Source organism: Schistosoma haematobium, chromosome 7, assembly GCF_000699445.3.
Source record: "Schistosoma haematobium chromosome 7, whole genome shotgun sequence".
Classification (NCBI taxonomy): domain Eukaryota; kingdom Metazoa; phylum Platyhelminthes; class Trematoda; order Strigeidida; family Schistosomatidae; genus Schistosoma; species Schistosoma haematobium.
The window spans coordinates 8,550,297-8,568,010 of NC_067202.1; the positions used below are offsets into that span (position 1 = coordinate 8,550,297).

Sequence of the window (17,714 nt, forward strand, 5' to 3'; positions counted from 1 at the left end):
TCTTGTCTTCCGAAACAGAGACTTTACGAGGACACTCCAAAAACGTTCACAAGCCCAGAACAGATTACTTATCAGTTGACCGTCGACTTTTCCATCGAATCACCATTGAGTGGGATTCATTACCTCAGCACGCGGTTGAGTCTCTTCCCATCGGCTCTTTTAATAGAAAGTTGGATCAACTGAGAGACCATCATTGCCAGGACTAACACAGGCCATCAAGCCTCCTGTCCTTTCCAAACTGAAACTGAACATCAAAAATGTAAACAGTTACCACTAAAATAAATTAACTTGGTCTCTGAAATATTAAATTGCTTCAATTTGAAGACAGTCTGCGGCAGTATCAATTGAATTACCTTAAGTCGGTTGGAAGTTGCTGTAGGTTGTTTTAATACATCGAAAATACATTCTTGTATACTTTGGAAAAGTGCTCCATTTTGATTGTTTTCACATGAGCAGGTCAAGAAGTTATCGATTTCCTAAGACGCATATCCATGACTTAGCACTGGTTTTGATTCCGGAGCATGGTGTTCTGAGACTATGTCCGAAGGCACAACTAAATAAAGAAAGGAAGGATAGAGAATTATGTCTTTCTGAGAAATTAAGACATCAACCATTAGAGAAAATTTTGGAAGGAGCCAAAATATCGGTCAACGAAGTTCTTAAATATGAGTTAAAGGTAAAGCCTAGCTCACGTTGCTGATTTTTAAAGGACAGTGACTTTTCAGATGATAGACAGTACCATCGTACTTATTTAGTTAGACCTGGTTTATCGGCCAAAAGGTTCCTCGTTCAGTGGGTACGTCAGTTAAGCGAAGACGAGCTTATCAGAATTTTTAGCAAGAGTGAGTGAGTCTTTTGTATATTTTTACAGTTTCGGTAATTTTAATCGTGTCGTATTTAAAACACAAAGTCCTCCTAAAAACGTGTGTTGTTCTTGTAAACATTAGGAGCTGATGTTGTTGAAAGAAACACAAAAATGTAGAGTTATGTTAAGCTAAACATATCTGTTGGCGATTTTTGGATGCTTAAAACCTGAAGGATAATTTTCGTCGAGATATTTGTTATGATACGATAGAAATGCTATTTGCTACAAATAAATTACTGAATCTGTCCATGCGTTAATAAATCATGTCGAATTATGCGTGAACACAATAATACGTGTATTTTATTACGGAGAATAGCATTTTTATGCAAAAATGGAGTAAAGTCACTAAATCTGTAAACGGCACTGCCTCGTTACATTTGGAGATAATCTCAAGTAACGCAATTATGACTTTAACGTTTATTGACCCATTAGGATCTGGAGTAGTTTTCAGAAAGCAATCCCCGTCCCTATTGTTTAGAAGAAATATCCAACTATCATTTAATAACCAAGTTTTTATTTCGAAACGAAGTACACACATTTATTTGAAAGACTAATTCTCATCTTGAGCAATTTCATTCCTTGTTTTGAAGGCCGACAAGAAAGACCACATCGAAGTATGTAAACTAAACAACCTGCCCTTACTAACTGCCTGTTGATCTAAACCAACAGGTATTAGGCTAGGTAATGACGAAATTTAGTGCTGTTTAAAACTTTTTGTAAGTTTTGTCCATAAATATTAGATAAGTGTTCATTTATGTTTCGCCTATGGCTGAAATAATTTATTACGTTATTTAGATTTTGTTGCTGTCGATTACCTATTGTCACTAGTCATGAATTTATAGGTCTTTAGAAAGCACATTGGTTTTTCATAGCAAATATACGTTACTTGTGCTGATTATTAAACGATACGAACATATGAATAACGCAGAGAGGAGCATAATAAGTATCAAAGTAAGTCAGAGATACTATAAACTACTTCCTGTAAAGCTAACTTAATGAATTTAAAAGTCATCTTGTGAATGGTTCTTTAATGTATACTCGTTTCTATTCTGGGAATTCTCGTTTCTTAAAGATTTCTTGTCGTCTTCATTAACATAGCTGCCTAATAAAATAAAGAAGTTTTATCCTTAGGTCAAATGATTTATGGAACTAACTAGATTTTGTAAATTCGCATTAAAGCTTTCTATTACATGATTTACAATCATGGATATACTTAAAAAATCAAAAAGAACTGAGTACTGAACAGTCCGTTAAATTCAAACAGTATCATTTCTGTACGCTCATGTGCTTTGTAAAAAAAAAGAAAAATGATCAGCTATCTTATGATTGTAAATGTATTTATCCCAGTGCTTTTCTGATCATACCTACCACATACGATGAAGCAGTAGTTAATTGCGTTGTCACAAATATACATTGACTGCCAGACAATAAATTATTCTCCTTTCTATTTCCTATTAAAGACTAAAGGAATCCATTTCACCTACATGGATAGTTGTAGTCAGTGCGTTTTAAGTCAGTCAACGGTCAGCTCTTGACGTCACGTTAACATCTGTTAGTGTCTCTGTAACAGTGAATGTATTTCACATATGGAATCAGTCAATAAAGTTACCTGTGATATATTTAATTTTCAGTGAGACTTTATGAGTGAAATTGCATTGTAAACTGCAAGTTATGTGGTGAAACCATACTTTCTAGTCAATCTATAAGGTTAGAAATATAAGCGGGAATGCTTTTTGTGTCATTTCGTTAGATGCGTTCTGCTGAAAACAGAACCTCATGTTTACTTACTGTTTGAAACGGAATTTTTTTGACTGACATAGATAAAAGAACTGTATAACGTTTTAACCTTATAAAACGTTTTTTTAGATGGAGCAGATTTGTATAAATATGCCAAGATTCTCTTAGTATGTTATAATCGAATGGTGCAAAGTCTAGTAACTAGTCATTATTCATTTTTCTGGTTAACCTAACTAAGACATGCTACACAATGGGCCCAAACATGCAGCGTATATACAAAATACGCTATAATAAATGACTTTTACGTAGATTAGAAGTAGTTCCTTGAGTCTTGACACATTTGTAGAGTTCCAAATCACTTGTCTGAATGAATCAATCTGGATTTGAATAGATGAGTCTCTACTATCATTATCAATACAATGGACAGCAGTGTGTAAAGCGAAAATATTGATAGGATGTTCAAGGTTTAGATTGGGGCAGAATATTGATTACAGCCGCAATTTTGTAGCTGATTATAAAACTAACCAACCAGTATTTCAAGCCGACTATGTCTAATACATAGTGTTTTATGAAGCCTTCAATAACTGTGAATTACTTTTTTAATCACACTTCTGCACAGCTAGTGTTATAACTTGAGATACAAAGTAGTTTTGCAATTATGAAATATCTCATCATGGTTATTACAGCTTCCTAACGTAATATACTAATTGATTATCTTAACCTGAGACCTTCATTTTAATATTGACATCAAGAAAACAGCAATTCCTTTTAACATAGTAGTGGCTGAACATCGATAATATTTTGTTTCTATTCAAATTAAACTCTTAAATTCCATAACAAAATTGTAAAAATGGTTAGACTCGATTATGTTTACCCTTTAGATTTATTATACTTTCAAATATGGCCTTTTTATCACAATTAACTTTCAGTCAAACGTTTCTGGAGAATTTAAAGAAGGCCTGTAAATGGATGAAACAGATATTCTGTACTGTTTAGTTAATTAAAAACGAAATATTTGATGAGTGAAAAAAGCTAAATCGATTCTTCTCATCATATTTTATCAGCACTATTACTGCTTAAAAGTACAGAAGCTACAAAATCAGAAAGCATAGTTTCGGGATATCAGAATTTTAAATAAAAGCCTAAAATGAAATTGATTTTGTTTTGTATACCTAAAATACCTTTTTGCGTTCTAGTTTGAGTAAACTTACTGCTACACCAAAATACTCATCAGTATATAGTGTATGATCACGGAGTGTCGATGTAAATATCACTGGCTTTCGTCAAAAGGATCATTTCAAACTATGGACTGTTTCATTGAAACCATAAACCGATCAATGTTTAGTCATCATTGAAACCTGGAAACAATGGATGACCGACTTGCATTAGTATGGGGCTCCTCGGCTATGCTAAACCACCACCCCGCACGCGGGAATTTAACCCATTACCTTCTGCCTCATGAGCGAACGTTTAACCTCTAGGCCATTGAGCCGGGACTCAGCGGTGCTTATGTCTAACGTCAGTCAATCCACGGCATTATGCAACCGTCTCCCATTGTCTTCGTTGGGCAACTTCTTCACAGCCGGACTGTTCTCTGAAAACTCTACCTTTTTGATGATGTCATTGGGTTAACTTGACCTCAACTTTCGTCTGAAAACACTAATTTAGTGACTTTGAGTTAATGGTAGGTTTATTGAAATGATTCTATATCTTAGTACCACTATCCGCCTGTTCTAAACGACAAAAGAAGAACTTTCCCTCAGCTTATCATTCTATAGTAAACCGTGAGGGTAAAAAGGTTATTTTGTATCTAACTTATCTCCAAATAAAAACAATTATGATTCGTCTTTTTTGGCAATGGACTTGAAGAACGCTGAACGCAGTAATAAAAATGAACTATAGACCTTACCAAACATCAACAAACTAGCAAAAAAAGTTTATCCCGTTCCAGAAATCCCAGTTGTCTTTGAAATTAAGGTATAGACATTTGTTTTATAATCATTAATTAAATATCTTTTAGTAACATGGCATATATATGTGTTGGAGTGAAAAAAAGTGTAAAACTAAGTTAAATGCACTTTTCACCTAAACACAATATAGTTTCGAATGTAAACGTCTTTTATAATGATTATTGTGGTCGATAATTACAAGACCTCGTACACTGATAAGTGATTTTGATCTTTGACATTTTATCAATGTTCAAACAACAGATGAAGTAAACTAGAATAAAAGTACGTCCAAACAAAATGAACACGGTATCATATCAATTAGCTAGTGGTTGCACATCAAACTGATGAACAAAATCTAATTAGAAGTAAGGACTAGATAAACACCATACTAGTTACTACTGAGTGGTCCGTTAATTTATATTAGATTGTATATATCTGTAATGTTAAAGCTCATATGAAAATGTTGAACAGTTCCTCCATATTGTGAGGAACAATAGTGTTGTGAACGAAGATTTAGGTGGCAAAACCGGTTTATTGTTATGGTGTTTTGATAAAACATGAAAACCTTACATTTAATACTTCGTTTGCACATCTTCCATCAATTGTTTCTTACAATCTTCATCATTCCTTCATTTCTAATTTCATTAGAATTACTGTCTGCTTACATTCCTTTTTTCTTCAATTCGATCTTTTCAACCTTCTGCTACCAGGCATTCCACTTCTGATTGGTGTTACATACTACTTATTCCTGTCAACATAAGGAGTATACGCTACAATAGTATGTGATTAAATTTACAGTTAGAATTATGTAATTACTTTAATACTTTGTTTATTCTTATTACCTTATAAAGCATAAATTTTGACTTTAATTTATACGTGTAATCTTTAAATTAATATTTCATGTAGTTGTCACGGGAGCTACGTTCTATGGTCAACAGAATTTTGAGAGCATTTGGGAATTGAACAAAGAATTGATTGCTGTTAATTTTTGTTTAATTGGATAGATTATTTTCAAGAAAAAATATTTAACTAGTTGTTTGATGAAAATGTTTGCAGGAATTAATTGTAATTTTTTCGTCTTTTTGTTTCGTTTTACCTGATAGAGGAAGCAATTCAACGACGACCGTTGTCTTCGTTTCTAAATTATGGTCATTTGGAAGATGTGGATTTCACACTTAATGAAGATATTAAGACTGGACTTAAATTACGTCGTTCTCTAAGTGTTCCAGCAGAAATCTGGTTTGCCGAGTCTGATGAAGCAGGTATAAAATATTTCTTACAAAGGAGTAAAAAAACTAACTTGATGTATTTATTGTTCGGTACAGCAAACAGTTAAATTTATAATTGTGAGAGAAGTTTAGTAATCAGTTATCCAATCCTTCTTCGTTTCTCATGATTTCACAGCTGGCGTCAATTCTTGCCATAAATTACTCCTAAAATGTTCAATTCAGATAGCTGCATGAACTTTTCTCATTATATACACGTACATGTATATCCTACAATTAAAAATCAACTAAATGAATTTTAAAGTATACAGAAATCAAAACATTAACATACAGACTAATCCTGTGCCCATATATATAAACTAATTGCTTTTATCAGTATAAGGTTGTGGAGATTTTTGAGTTTTAATTGAGATCATGAAACTAATAATGTTTGACCACCACTGAGGGGTCCCATAATAGGAAGAAACAGCCCTCTGGTGCTTCCAGGTTTTCAATGATGGTCTAACATTGATAAGTTCATGATCTCAATTAATTGTTTTTTCGTTTAAAGACTTATTCTTTATTACATGTATATTTTGCAAGCGTTCTCTCCCCCTTTTTCTATCCTCCATAAAAATGACAAATAATGAAGTTAGTCAGAAAAAAATTTACCAAATTCTTAAATGACATTTATCAAGTTATTCATTTGTACAATCTTAATTCACATTCTATTTCAGTTTAGACAAGTTATTGGTTTTCTAGTTTACTGATCAGTATATTGAAAAGAAATCAATGAAATTATTCTAATCAAGTACTTTTTCAATCGATGATAGACAGATTAATAAGGTATTTAAACTCATCTTTACTAAACGAAAGTACCAAGTAACGTATAGTCAAGTTTAAGTGATCTGATTCATTTCTTTATACTCTAAGCCTTTTAAGTGCATCTGTAATCTATATATGACTTACAAAGTGAAAGCACTTTTGACTATGAATAAACGCTCAGTGGATACAATATATACTGTTTAGCAAAAACGTATAACTAATAAAAGTTTGAGGTTTATGGTTTATAATCAACCATGTTGAATAGTGTTTCTTGTGACTAAATTCATTATTCTATCTTCTAAATTCGTTTTCACTGTTTATTGACTGTGCATAATCTGAGAATAGTATGTGGTATAAATCATTTTCAAATTATACGGAATATCCATTATTCATCTTAATAGATAAAAACTTCAAGGTGAATTCCTCGAAATAATAGTGAAAAAAACCGTGGCTTGTGAGATCATCAATCTTAAGGGTGAGGCATTGATTTGTAAATGTTATGGAACAAGGGATTTCACTTTATCACATATATTGGTTGAAGTTGAAAATGTAGAAAACTGGATGCTAGCTGAGTGGTTAAACAAAAGTTTACTTATTGGGAGATCGATTTCCCTACTGTTCGATAGCTACTTCACTTATCTTGGAAGTCTGATCAGCCCTAATGGGTTGGTGTCTGACGAAATCTGAGCACGGATTCGAAAAGCTCGTTTGGCTTTTGCCAACTTACGTCACCTGTGGCGAAGGCGAGATATCCGTCTATCAATAAAAGGACGAGTATACTGCGCGGCAGTCCGTTCTGTTTTAATTTACGGCAGCGAAACATGGCCATTAAGAGTAGAAGACACTCGTAAGCTACTAGTATTTGACCACAGATGCCTTAGAAATATTGCTGGCATCTGCTGGGATCACCGGGTAAGTAATAATGAGGTTAGACGCAGGGTATTAGGAAATGATGGTAAATCAGTTGATGAGGTTATGAATCTTGATCGACTGAGATGGTTGGGCCACGTGTTACGTATGCCTGAATACCGATTACCACGACGTGCAATGCTATCCGGTATTGGAGATGGTTGGAAGAAAGTCAGGGGCGGCCAAACCAAAACGTGGCATCAGTGCTTGAAGTCACCAACTTCTAGTCTGAGCCATGTTGGTAGATGCAGACTACTTGGTTGGGGTCCGCGTGACTATCGTAACCAATGGTTGGAGACTCTTGGTGATATGGCTCAGAATCGATCACAATGGCGTCGGTGTATACACTCCCTGTCTTCCCTTAAACTAAGAGATTAAAATCGCTTCATACCTTTCTTTCTACGAACCAAGTTTTTCTTCTTGTACTATATCTCTATATGCAATCTTTCTCTTATATATTACCACCTTTGACATAACCACTGCTATGAATCCGGTGTTCATCTTGTTGTGCTGATGCGGTATGGCAACCTGGACCAATGCACATATGTGCCTGGTCCTACGTTGTAGCTGACTGACTGACTGTTCGATAGCATGTAAAGTTGTGAGTCCACATGAATGTAGTCTGTCGAAATAGGACGCAATCGCTATTATTTGATGTTTAATAACTCTCTGGTTGAAAACACTTTGTCGTAAATGTTGCCTTATAATTATAAGAAATCTCCGCAAAATTAAATAATCTAAAGAACTATCAGTCATGTTTATTCTTTCTAAATGATATGTATTCTGAAAATAGTTAAAATTACACACTGATTATTAAGTATGATCAGGTTGATTCAAGATGGATGCAATATCTAAAGTTTAAATCACAATCTGATCTTAGCACGATTAATGTTGAAAACCTAGAAACAGTGGACGGCCGTTTCTTCTTGGTATGGGACCCCTCGGAATTGTGCATCCTTGATCCCTCCATTAGTGGTCGAACCCAGGACCTTCAGTCTTTCATGCAAACGCTTGACCTCAGGACCAATGAGCCGAGATGCAGCTGTGTACACGTCTAACTTCAGTCTATTCGCGATATTGTGAAACCCTCATCCATTGCCTATAGTGCATAGTTATGAGAAGCCATGTCTAGTGGAGTTCAATCCATGTTGGATGTGAGACAGTTATCCGCCACATGCAATAGGTTAAACAGTATCGTGAATCAGTTAAAGCTAGAAATTAATACTATTGGATCCCGAGTCAATAGTTTTCAGGTTAAGCGTTCGCGCGCGATACTCACGTACTAGACCGTGGATACACACCTTGATACTAATTCAAAACGGCCGTTCAATGCTTTTAGGTTCTCAGTGATGGCCTAGCTAAGATCAGCTTATGATTTAAGCTTTGAAAAATCATGTTTATTTTAAGTCTTAGTTTAAATGAAGGATCAAGTCCTGGTTTAGTCAATCTAGAAATATGGTCTAAAGTACGATTACCCCCAAAGTATATGAAGAAGAAAGCACCAATCGACACACTGACACATCCTCAATGTGAACACTACTCCAAGTAAAAGTATTATGTTCTAGTACCCTCGAACATGTACTTCTTACAATAAAATACATGAATCCATTCCGGAAGTCGGCTAGACTTAGATGTTTGATCTACTAAACTATTGGATTATCTGAGCACATAATCTATTACGGAAAGAAACCTGAATAACTCCTTGCCGTTTGAGATGAATTCTGAATCCGCCTAAGAATCACCAAAATGAATCCATCCATATTTAGTCACTGATGACTAAACTATGCCCACAATTAAAATTTCCTCTCAAAGAAAAACATATAGAGTAGAGATTTTGAGTTAAATTATACATACAATCATATATTCTTTCGTTGCCAATTTATAGGTTTTAACAGGTACTCTTATTTATTAAAGTATCATTGCAATCAAGTCATGAAATTGAACTTTAAATAAAAGGTAAATGGATTTATAGGTTTAAAAATTGCACAATTTATATCTAAATTACTAATACTCTTTTTAGTGTTCTGATTAACAACATGGTGTTTCTTTCAAACATTAGATGATATAGAAGATGTTTCCCCCGAGTATTTATTCGAGTCCGTTGTCCCGCCAAACAGTACACAACCAACTGATTATTCATTTTGTATGGAACCACAAAACCTTAGATACGAGACAACTCATTCCCTCGATGAACTGATTAGCGATGTAAATGAAAATGAATTGTTAGCATTCAGGTGAGTTAAGTGATCAAGTTTAGATACTTTCCCACTGGTACTCGCGTTATTTTATGATTCGCTTGAAGTTGGAGATATGAATAATCTAATCTAATTTAGTGATTTAAAGATAACATGCTTGAATTACTTAGTTTTGGATTTTGGTGAAAGGGAATGAGCACTTATGAGGAGCAGCAAACTAGAATGAAACAATTATCCAATGCTTCTTGGTCTATCCATCCAGCTTTTTAAATACATTTCTCTACTTGGTCATACAACTCGAATAAGTTTTGTTTACTTTACCACTCATATTAATTTAGTAAGATGTGTAATTTTTACGATTCATTACCTAATCTCTCATAAAATAAATTTGAATAATTTCCTTTGAAAGTTTTAATAAAGATCCTAAGATTTCTTTTTTAAAGAGATCTACTATAAACTGAAAATCTATATTCCTCTCTAATATACTTTACTCTTCCATGATTAGCTGCTTGAGCTTTTAATGTTATAGTTATGCACTAGTTACATGATGTTTTTGACTTCTGAGAAAAAATAATAAGAGCTCTCTTGTTACAGAGCTGTCATTTTACTTTCTTTTATTAAAGTATATTGAGGGTAAATATAGTTAAAGTGTTGAGTTCATAATTCCTACAAAAAACCACACAACTCTTAATGTAAAAACTAAGAGCTAATCGAAATTTACATCTTGATAAGTAATAAGTTCACTAATGTTCTTTTGATTACAGTTGAACACTTTTTTTCTTTCTTATCAATTCTAATCTCATTATTCAGTTCTTATGATCCAGATCAATTTATTCAAACACAGAATACTGATAACAATAATACAATTGAAAATGAAAAACACATTAATTTAAATATAACTAAACAGAATCAAGAAAATTCAGTAGTAAATATAAATAAAGATAAACTGATCAGTTCAGAGATAAAAGATGAAATCCAATATTCAAATGATAACATTGTCAATGAAATCCCTACAACAATAATTAAAGTAGGTTTATTGGGGGAAGAAAATGCTTATAAGTATCCATTTATTATTTTTTTATCTATCTATTGTTTTTAACTATTGAGTTGTTTAGTTCTAAATGAAAGTTGTTTTTTCTTCTCCACAAAATTCAATTCAGCTAATGAATGAAACTTCAATAAGTTAGTTATAAAGCAATGATCAACACTAATAATAACATGCATATGAGTTACAAATTTTCTCCTTAACTTCATCGATCATTATATGTTAGCCTTTTAAGAGAGATTGATAAAAGAATTAAAATCTTTTGGTAATAGACAAGATATAAATAGTTGTGCAATAAATTACTGTGTATGTGATTCTATAAGAAAATGATCTGCATCGAAATCATGAACTGATCAATGTTAGGTTACCATTGAAAACTTAGAAGCAATGAACGGTCGTTTCGTCCTAGTATGGGACTCCTCAGCTGTGCTAATGCACGATCCCTCATTCGGAAATCGAAACCTGGTTCTTCGGTTTTGGGCACTAATGTTTAACTTCAAAACCACTTAGCCAAGATCCAGCGTTGTTAATGTGTAACCTCAATCAATCCATGATATCTCGAAATTATCTGCAAACTTACTGAAATTAATCTTAGGTGAATAATTTGTTCCAAATTATGACCAATGTGCGTTTGGAGTCACCCTTTTTGTCTCAAAGTAACTTAAAATAGCAATTCTGTACATAAAGTTTGGAGAAATGACAACTCTTTGATCATGAATTCGTACCCAGCAGTTTTACAATGCATTTTTGGCATGCAATATTGTTTAAATATTTATTTTATAAACTAGTTCATCTAGAGTACGAATGAAATTAAGAAAATACTAAACATTTGTTTCATCATTGTATGAGATTTTATAGTGGGCGTACTCATGAATATGTACTTAATTAACCCGGGAATTAAACAGTAACTCACCAATAGCATTGCAAGAAGATCTCACTATATCATCAAAACTGACTAGAAATTTCAGATACACATCTCTGACGAGGACTAATCAATCTGAAATGTAAGTTCTATTGTACTTGCCAAATACATTCAACCATCACACAATAATTCTCAAATATCTTAAAGCATTTCGAATTTTGTTTATCAGCTGAATGATAAAAATATTTAAAATCAAGTGTTTTTTAGTTAATTAACTGGGTTTTCTCATCAATTGTTAAAGTTGAATTTCAAAACTAATCGGATTAGCCAACTAATCATCACTTTTACTAGTTGTTACCAGGTACCGGTTTATTGAAGTGTTCTTTTAATTACTTACTGGTTTTCCTGCGTATTTTGTGCTCGTGTTCAGAGTGATTCAAATGTTGTCAATGAGTCACCCATGTTTGATGATGACGATGTATTTTTGAATGGATCCAATGATGATGATGATGATGATGCAAACAATGAAATTCGTATAGAACATGACGATTATCAATATGAAACGGAGAGGAATCAAAATGAATCGATCGAACAAGAAGAAAATATTCCTTTTAATATAAATGAAGAAGGAAATGGTGATCATATTCCGCCTAGAAAAAATTACACATTAAAATCATTCGAATTATCTGTTTCCCCTTCACATGTTACAATTTCAAAACTCCCAGCATTATCAAGAAATAAAACGTTACCGATTATAAAAAGAAAATCTAAGTGAGTGTATAAATGACTTTTTCTTTATAAGTTTTTTACTGAATAAATACAAAATAAGTAGTATAAAGTAGAGGTCTAAATATTCATAGTGCATTAGTGGGCTGCGAGTGGGGCGAGTGGTCAGTTTTTCATTTTTTTTCTCAATTTTGTATCAAATTATTTAACAAAGTATTTAGCAGTCAAGTAAAAACGTGACCAGTGGAGCTAATCCGTGTCGGGTAGAAACAGGTGTCTACCTCAGTACAATGAAAGATGGTTGCGCAACTTCGTGGATTGGTTGAGGTTAGATATTAACACCATTGGATGCCGGCTCAGTGGTCCAGTAGGTTAAGCGTTCGCGCTCGAGACTGAAGGCCCTGGGTTCGAATCCCCTGAGTGGGATCGTGGATGCGCACTGTTGAGCAGTCCCACAATAGGACGAAACGGCCGTCCAATGCTTCCAGGTTTTCAATGATGGTCTGACATCAGTCGGTTCATGATCTCAATCAAAACTTAACAATCTCCACAACCCCTATACTGATAAATAAAAACCTGTTGAACTAATCGGCGTAGTATCAAAATAGATAAATACAAATCTGCTGATTAACTAGTATATCGATGAAATGAAACCCTTGTAAAATATTCCTTTAGCATCCTAATCATAATGCTTGTTTATTTTAAGTCTTTTAAGTAAATTAACAAGGGTTAATACATGTTGTCGTTGTTGTTGTGTTTATCTGCATTTTTTGTGATGATTAATATTTGAGTTAGTTTGTTTAAAAGCATCAATCAACACATTTAATGATATTGCTTAAACATTGTTTGAAATATCAATAGTAGCAATTAAAAGATCTTGTTTTACTTTATATCAACTGAAATGGATAATATAAATCTGTAAAATCATTTATAAACAATTTAACTTATAGAAAATAATGAACTACATTCGATTTACAATAAAACAATGAAACTCAGTGAAACCCAGAAAACATAAAGTAACCTGAAAATAAACATTTGTTCAAGATTACTTAATTGTATTTACCATCAAAATATCCTAAAATATCTCTAGCTTCAACCTAGAAATGCAACTCATTTACACTTAACCACTATAGAACACAGACTAAATAATTAATTGTTAAACCTATGACAGAAGTTAAAAGTGATGAATTGATTGGTCGTACCAGATCAAACTCAACCAACTAACAACAAGTGCAGTGTATCGTGATGAATGGTCACTAAGACTGGTAGCCATATTGAAACTTGATCAATAGAACTGAATCAGCACTATAGACTAGCCAAGTAAACATCGGTTAATACTGATTTGTCAATAAGCGTATTTGATTCATTCTTATAGGATCTTAATAAACAGTTATAATTATTGATTGGAAACATCTGTTTTGACTGTAGTACTAGGAAATAAGCGTTTTTATCTCATGGTACGCATCATGTTTTAAAATATTTCATATACACCTTGCTGACAAGTGTGAACTATTGTGGAACCTGTAAACAGTACTATCTACCTATTGATTTCAACCTCACTGTGATTTGAAATCTATTGAATAAAGCTTACATGGATCATGGTACTTGGGAAACGTTCATGACACAGTAGCACTGTTATTTGACCTTAAATGATTGAAATTAAACGATAAAGAGTATGTCGTCAAGTAATACTAAATAAAAACAGAACACAAGTTATAATATTCTTCAATATAACTATAATATATTTTCTTTAGAAACAACATGAGTGTATCTGAATTTATTTTTTATATTTGTTAGAAAAACATCTAGTATTGATTCGAATCAAGTTCATGTACGTGGAAAGAGATTTAAATCGGACAGTGGTTCTTCGATATTAGAAGAATCTACACTGAAATTGCCACCAATAATTTCAAAATATCCAAATCAACAATCATTTATTAAAATGAATGAAAGCGACGAGAAAGGAAACGACAAATTAAAACAAAATTCTAGTGATAATAATAATATGAACAATAATGATGTTGATGATGACGATGATAATGGAAGTGAAGAAAATGTAATCACTGGTATTGAACATAGTTTATCGTTTAATACACCAGTTAAAGTTTCAATGGAATCCATCGACAAATTACCATTTATAACGGGTAATTTGTATACACTTATTATCATTATTCTTCTTGATTTTATTCTTAATGTCCTATATTTCTAATAAAATCGATAAACCATACAACTCCCTACGTTCCCAAGTATTTAATATGAACATGAGCTGGCCAAATAAAAGATTGAAAATATCTTTTATTAAAACCCATGTGATTATAAAAGTCAATTGTGTGAGCACAAGCACTACTCCTATTAAGTACATTTTTACACAAACCTGAGTAACAGATTTGTAGATGAATTTATTTATTTAGACTGTAATTTACATGCCGTTAAAGACATGTAAATAATTAGTAGGTAGAAAGTAGTTTTTGAAAATGTCACAAAACAACTATGTGTAAGAAATGTTTAGTTTTCCTACTGTTGATATCTAGGACTGCAATTAATCAGTCTCTTTTGGTATATTGAGATCATGAGCGAATTACCTTTGATATAGCCAATTATTCACAAGTTTTTATTTATACTGGATGGTGGTTGGTAGTGGAATTTAGGATGTGCGTCCCATCCTATACGGGCATCGTAAGCGGGATGCATCTACCTTTCGCTTGAAACCCTAACTCGTTGTCCACTGAACTGCCTAGTCTAGATAGTCTCTTAAAGCGAAAGTTACTGAATTCAGTATTAACATCACAAGAATTCATTAATCTCATATTTTTACTACAACAAATAATGTTCTTAACTGATAAGTTTTGTGATTACTCAATGACTAAACTGTTACAGTAGTAACGAAGTGAATCCCCTGAGTAATATAAATTGGAAACCAAAACTGATTATTTTGTTTTGGGACATTGTATCCTATTAAGTTATATGAATATGAACTTGTTATATCCGAGTGGAGATTAAGTTACAGGTAACTTCCGAGGTCTATTCATGGACTAATATTCTTATTGTATAACTACTCAACAATTACACTATGTATATTTATATCCCTCTTATGACAAGCTTTATTTTGGCCTATAATTTATTATTGTACGATTTACGGTTCTTAAGTTATGTTCAGCTTATTAACTACTGCCTCCCACATCCACAGCCACTTTTTGGGCTTATTTGTGTACAAATATTATTTCCTATTTTATGGTACGTTGCGGTCTGTGTGATTGATATATAAACTAAGTATGCCTGAAATAAATGATCTGCTCTGATTCGGAAGCTGGTATCTTGTTCTGGACTCAAGTGGAAGGGCTCGTAGGACATAGGACCAATAAGGACACTAAACTGCCCACACCGGTTGAACGTCATTGGTTGGCCTAGTGTGAAGATTCGTGTAAGTCGTATTCGGATTGGTGGATAGGTCGCGTGATAGCAAAACAAGACATCCAAGGTCATAACAATTGGCGACGGGGATTTTGGCAAAAACAAAATAATTGGGAGACGCAAGGTCATAACAGAACTGATATATAAAGTACAAGAATTTCTACTCAGTAATTCATTATGTTTGAGGTAACATGATATAACTGAGAGTGTACTTGTAATAAGTAATTATTTGTTAACTTCTGTTTCGAATTAAATCTACCTTAGAACGAGGGAATGTAATTATGGTTTCTTACTGTCATTTTCACTATATGATGAGTGAAAAGCATTTCCTCATCAGTTCTAAACGATTTAGGCTCTAATTGAAGCTACAAGATGAATACTTACAGTGATTACTTTTGAATTTTCTGCTACAAATTCCGACGTCACTTTTCTGATGTTTGCAATCACACTACAATAATATTTCAAAGACCGAACAATAATGAATATTAATACAAACTTCCATAGTCACATCCAGAATAAATACTTCCTATATCCCATTATAATTTTTGTTTGCATCTATAAATAAAACTGTAACGTGAAATTTATGTAACAAATTATTAGTAGATTTATAGCTGCCTTGAAAAAGATTAGTCCCAAAGAAATGATAACATGAAATCCAGAAACCAATTATAAGTTAATTGAGGCGTAAGACGCTACCTATTTGACAATGACTTGTAAGCTATGAAAAAACACACGATAGATTTCTTTAATCATTCTCTGCTAACAACAAATACATATTGCTCATATTCAACCACAGTCTATTAGTACGTGTGGCGATGGCTAATTAAGTAGCAGATTGAAATCGGTCTAAGGACACCAAAACCATGACATGGCATCAGTATATATAAAGTCATATCGAGTCATGTATACTCTCTGATTAATTTCTGTGTGATAACCATCATATACTGATAAAGACCTTATAAGTCTTGATTGAAAATAGGTTACCGTTATACACATGCTTTCTATTATCTTTAACTCAATTTTTGATTTTTGATGATTTCATACTTTATTCATTTCTTTTTGAACTGTATTTTCTGTGTTTACTCTTTTACTATTACTGACACATTGATTATTTTGACTCGTATACCTTTCTACTTGTTGATTCCCACACGAATATAAAATGTAATAGCTCCAACCAATACACGTTGATTTCAGTTTATACGTTGGATACAAATAACTGTTCAAACTAAACAGTTAAAACTCGAGACTAATTTGTTGTCTACTTCCAAGTATCCAACATTGAATATAGAATGTCATTATTAAGTCATTTCATTTCCGGTGCCTAAATCAAAGGGGCTGATATTTACAGCTAAGTCATTGAAATCTCTCTAGTGATTAGCTATCAACTTTACGTTACAATATACACTTTCAAATCGATCCTTTTCTCCCCATATATTAAGAACTGGTTAAGTAAGGTTGGATATTATACCATATGTATTACACATGTATAGTGTCATTATTATGACAATGTGATTCACAACCAACACTTTTTCTCTTTCCCTAGATTCCAATGAAAATAAAATTACAATGTCAACGTTAAATATTTTTAATCACGATGCGCATTCCGACGATTGTGCTTGTCTTGATGACGATTTTAACAGACCATTGAAAAATGACGATGATAACATTTTACTAAGACCAGACAATTCTGCGAATGATAAACGACACAGTATTATTATTAATCTTGAACCAATCCTTCCAATAATTGAAACCAACAATAACTCAATGGTGTTTGAAACATTCAGAAAAAAATCTATCCCACTGCCATTTTCCAAACCGAAGGGTTATTGGCCTAATAAAACGGCACGTACTGACAAAGATGTACAATTTGCTTTTGTCCCAATCAATCAATCTGATGTACCACTGAATTCAGCAAGTGAACCAACTGGGAGAAGACCGACTGAGTTGAAATGTATGTATTCATTGTTCAGATGTATACGTATATA

At 33.0% G+C, this 17,714-nt stretch overlaps 1 protein-coding gene across 2 annotated transcripts in view; it reads left to right on the forward strand.

Moving 5' to 3' along the window:
• Nucleotides 1-353: 353 nt before the first annotated feature.
• MS3_00009546 (uncharacterized protein) overlaps nt 354-17,714 on the forward strand; it is a gene marked incomplete at its 5' end in the record, with an annotated part of 47,430 nt that continues 30,069 nt past the window's right edge. Inside the window, 8 exons of one of the 2 annotated variants that reach the window (XM_051217921.1) lie at nt 354-676; nt 710-842; nt 5,655-5,813; nt 9,550-9,724; nt 10,496-10,712; nt 12,023-12,363; nt 14,116-14,462; nt 17,273-17,680. In XM_051217921.1, coding sequence (XP_051064358.1) covers nt 449-676; nt 710-842; nt 5,655-5,813; nt 9,550-9,724; nt 10,496-10,712; nt 12,023-12,363; nt 14,116-14,462; nt 17,273-17,680 — 2,008 coding nt within the window. The remainder of the gene's footprint in view (nt 677-709; nt 843-5,654; nt 5,814-9,549; nt 9,725-10,495; nt 10,713-12,022; nt 12,364-14,115; nt 14,463-17,272; nt 17,681-17,714) is intronic. The other variant, XM_035730448.2, reaches the window with a different exon arrangement.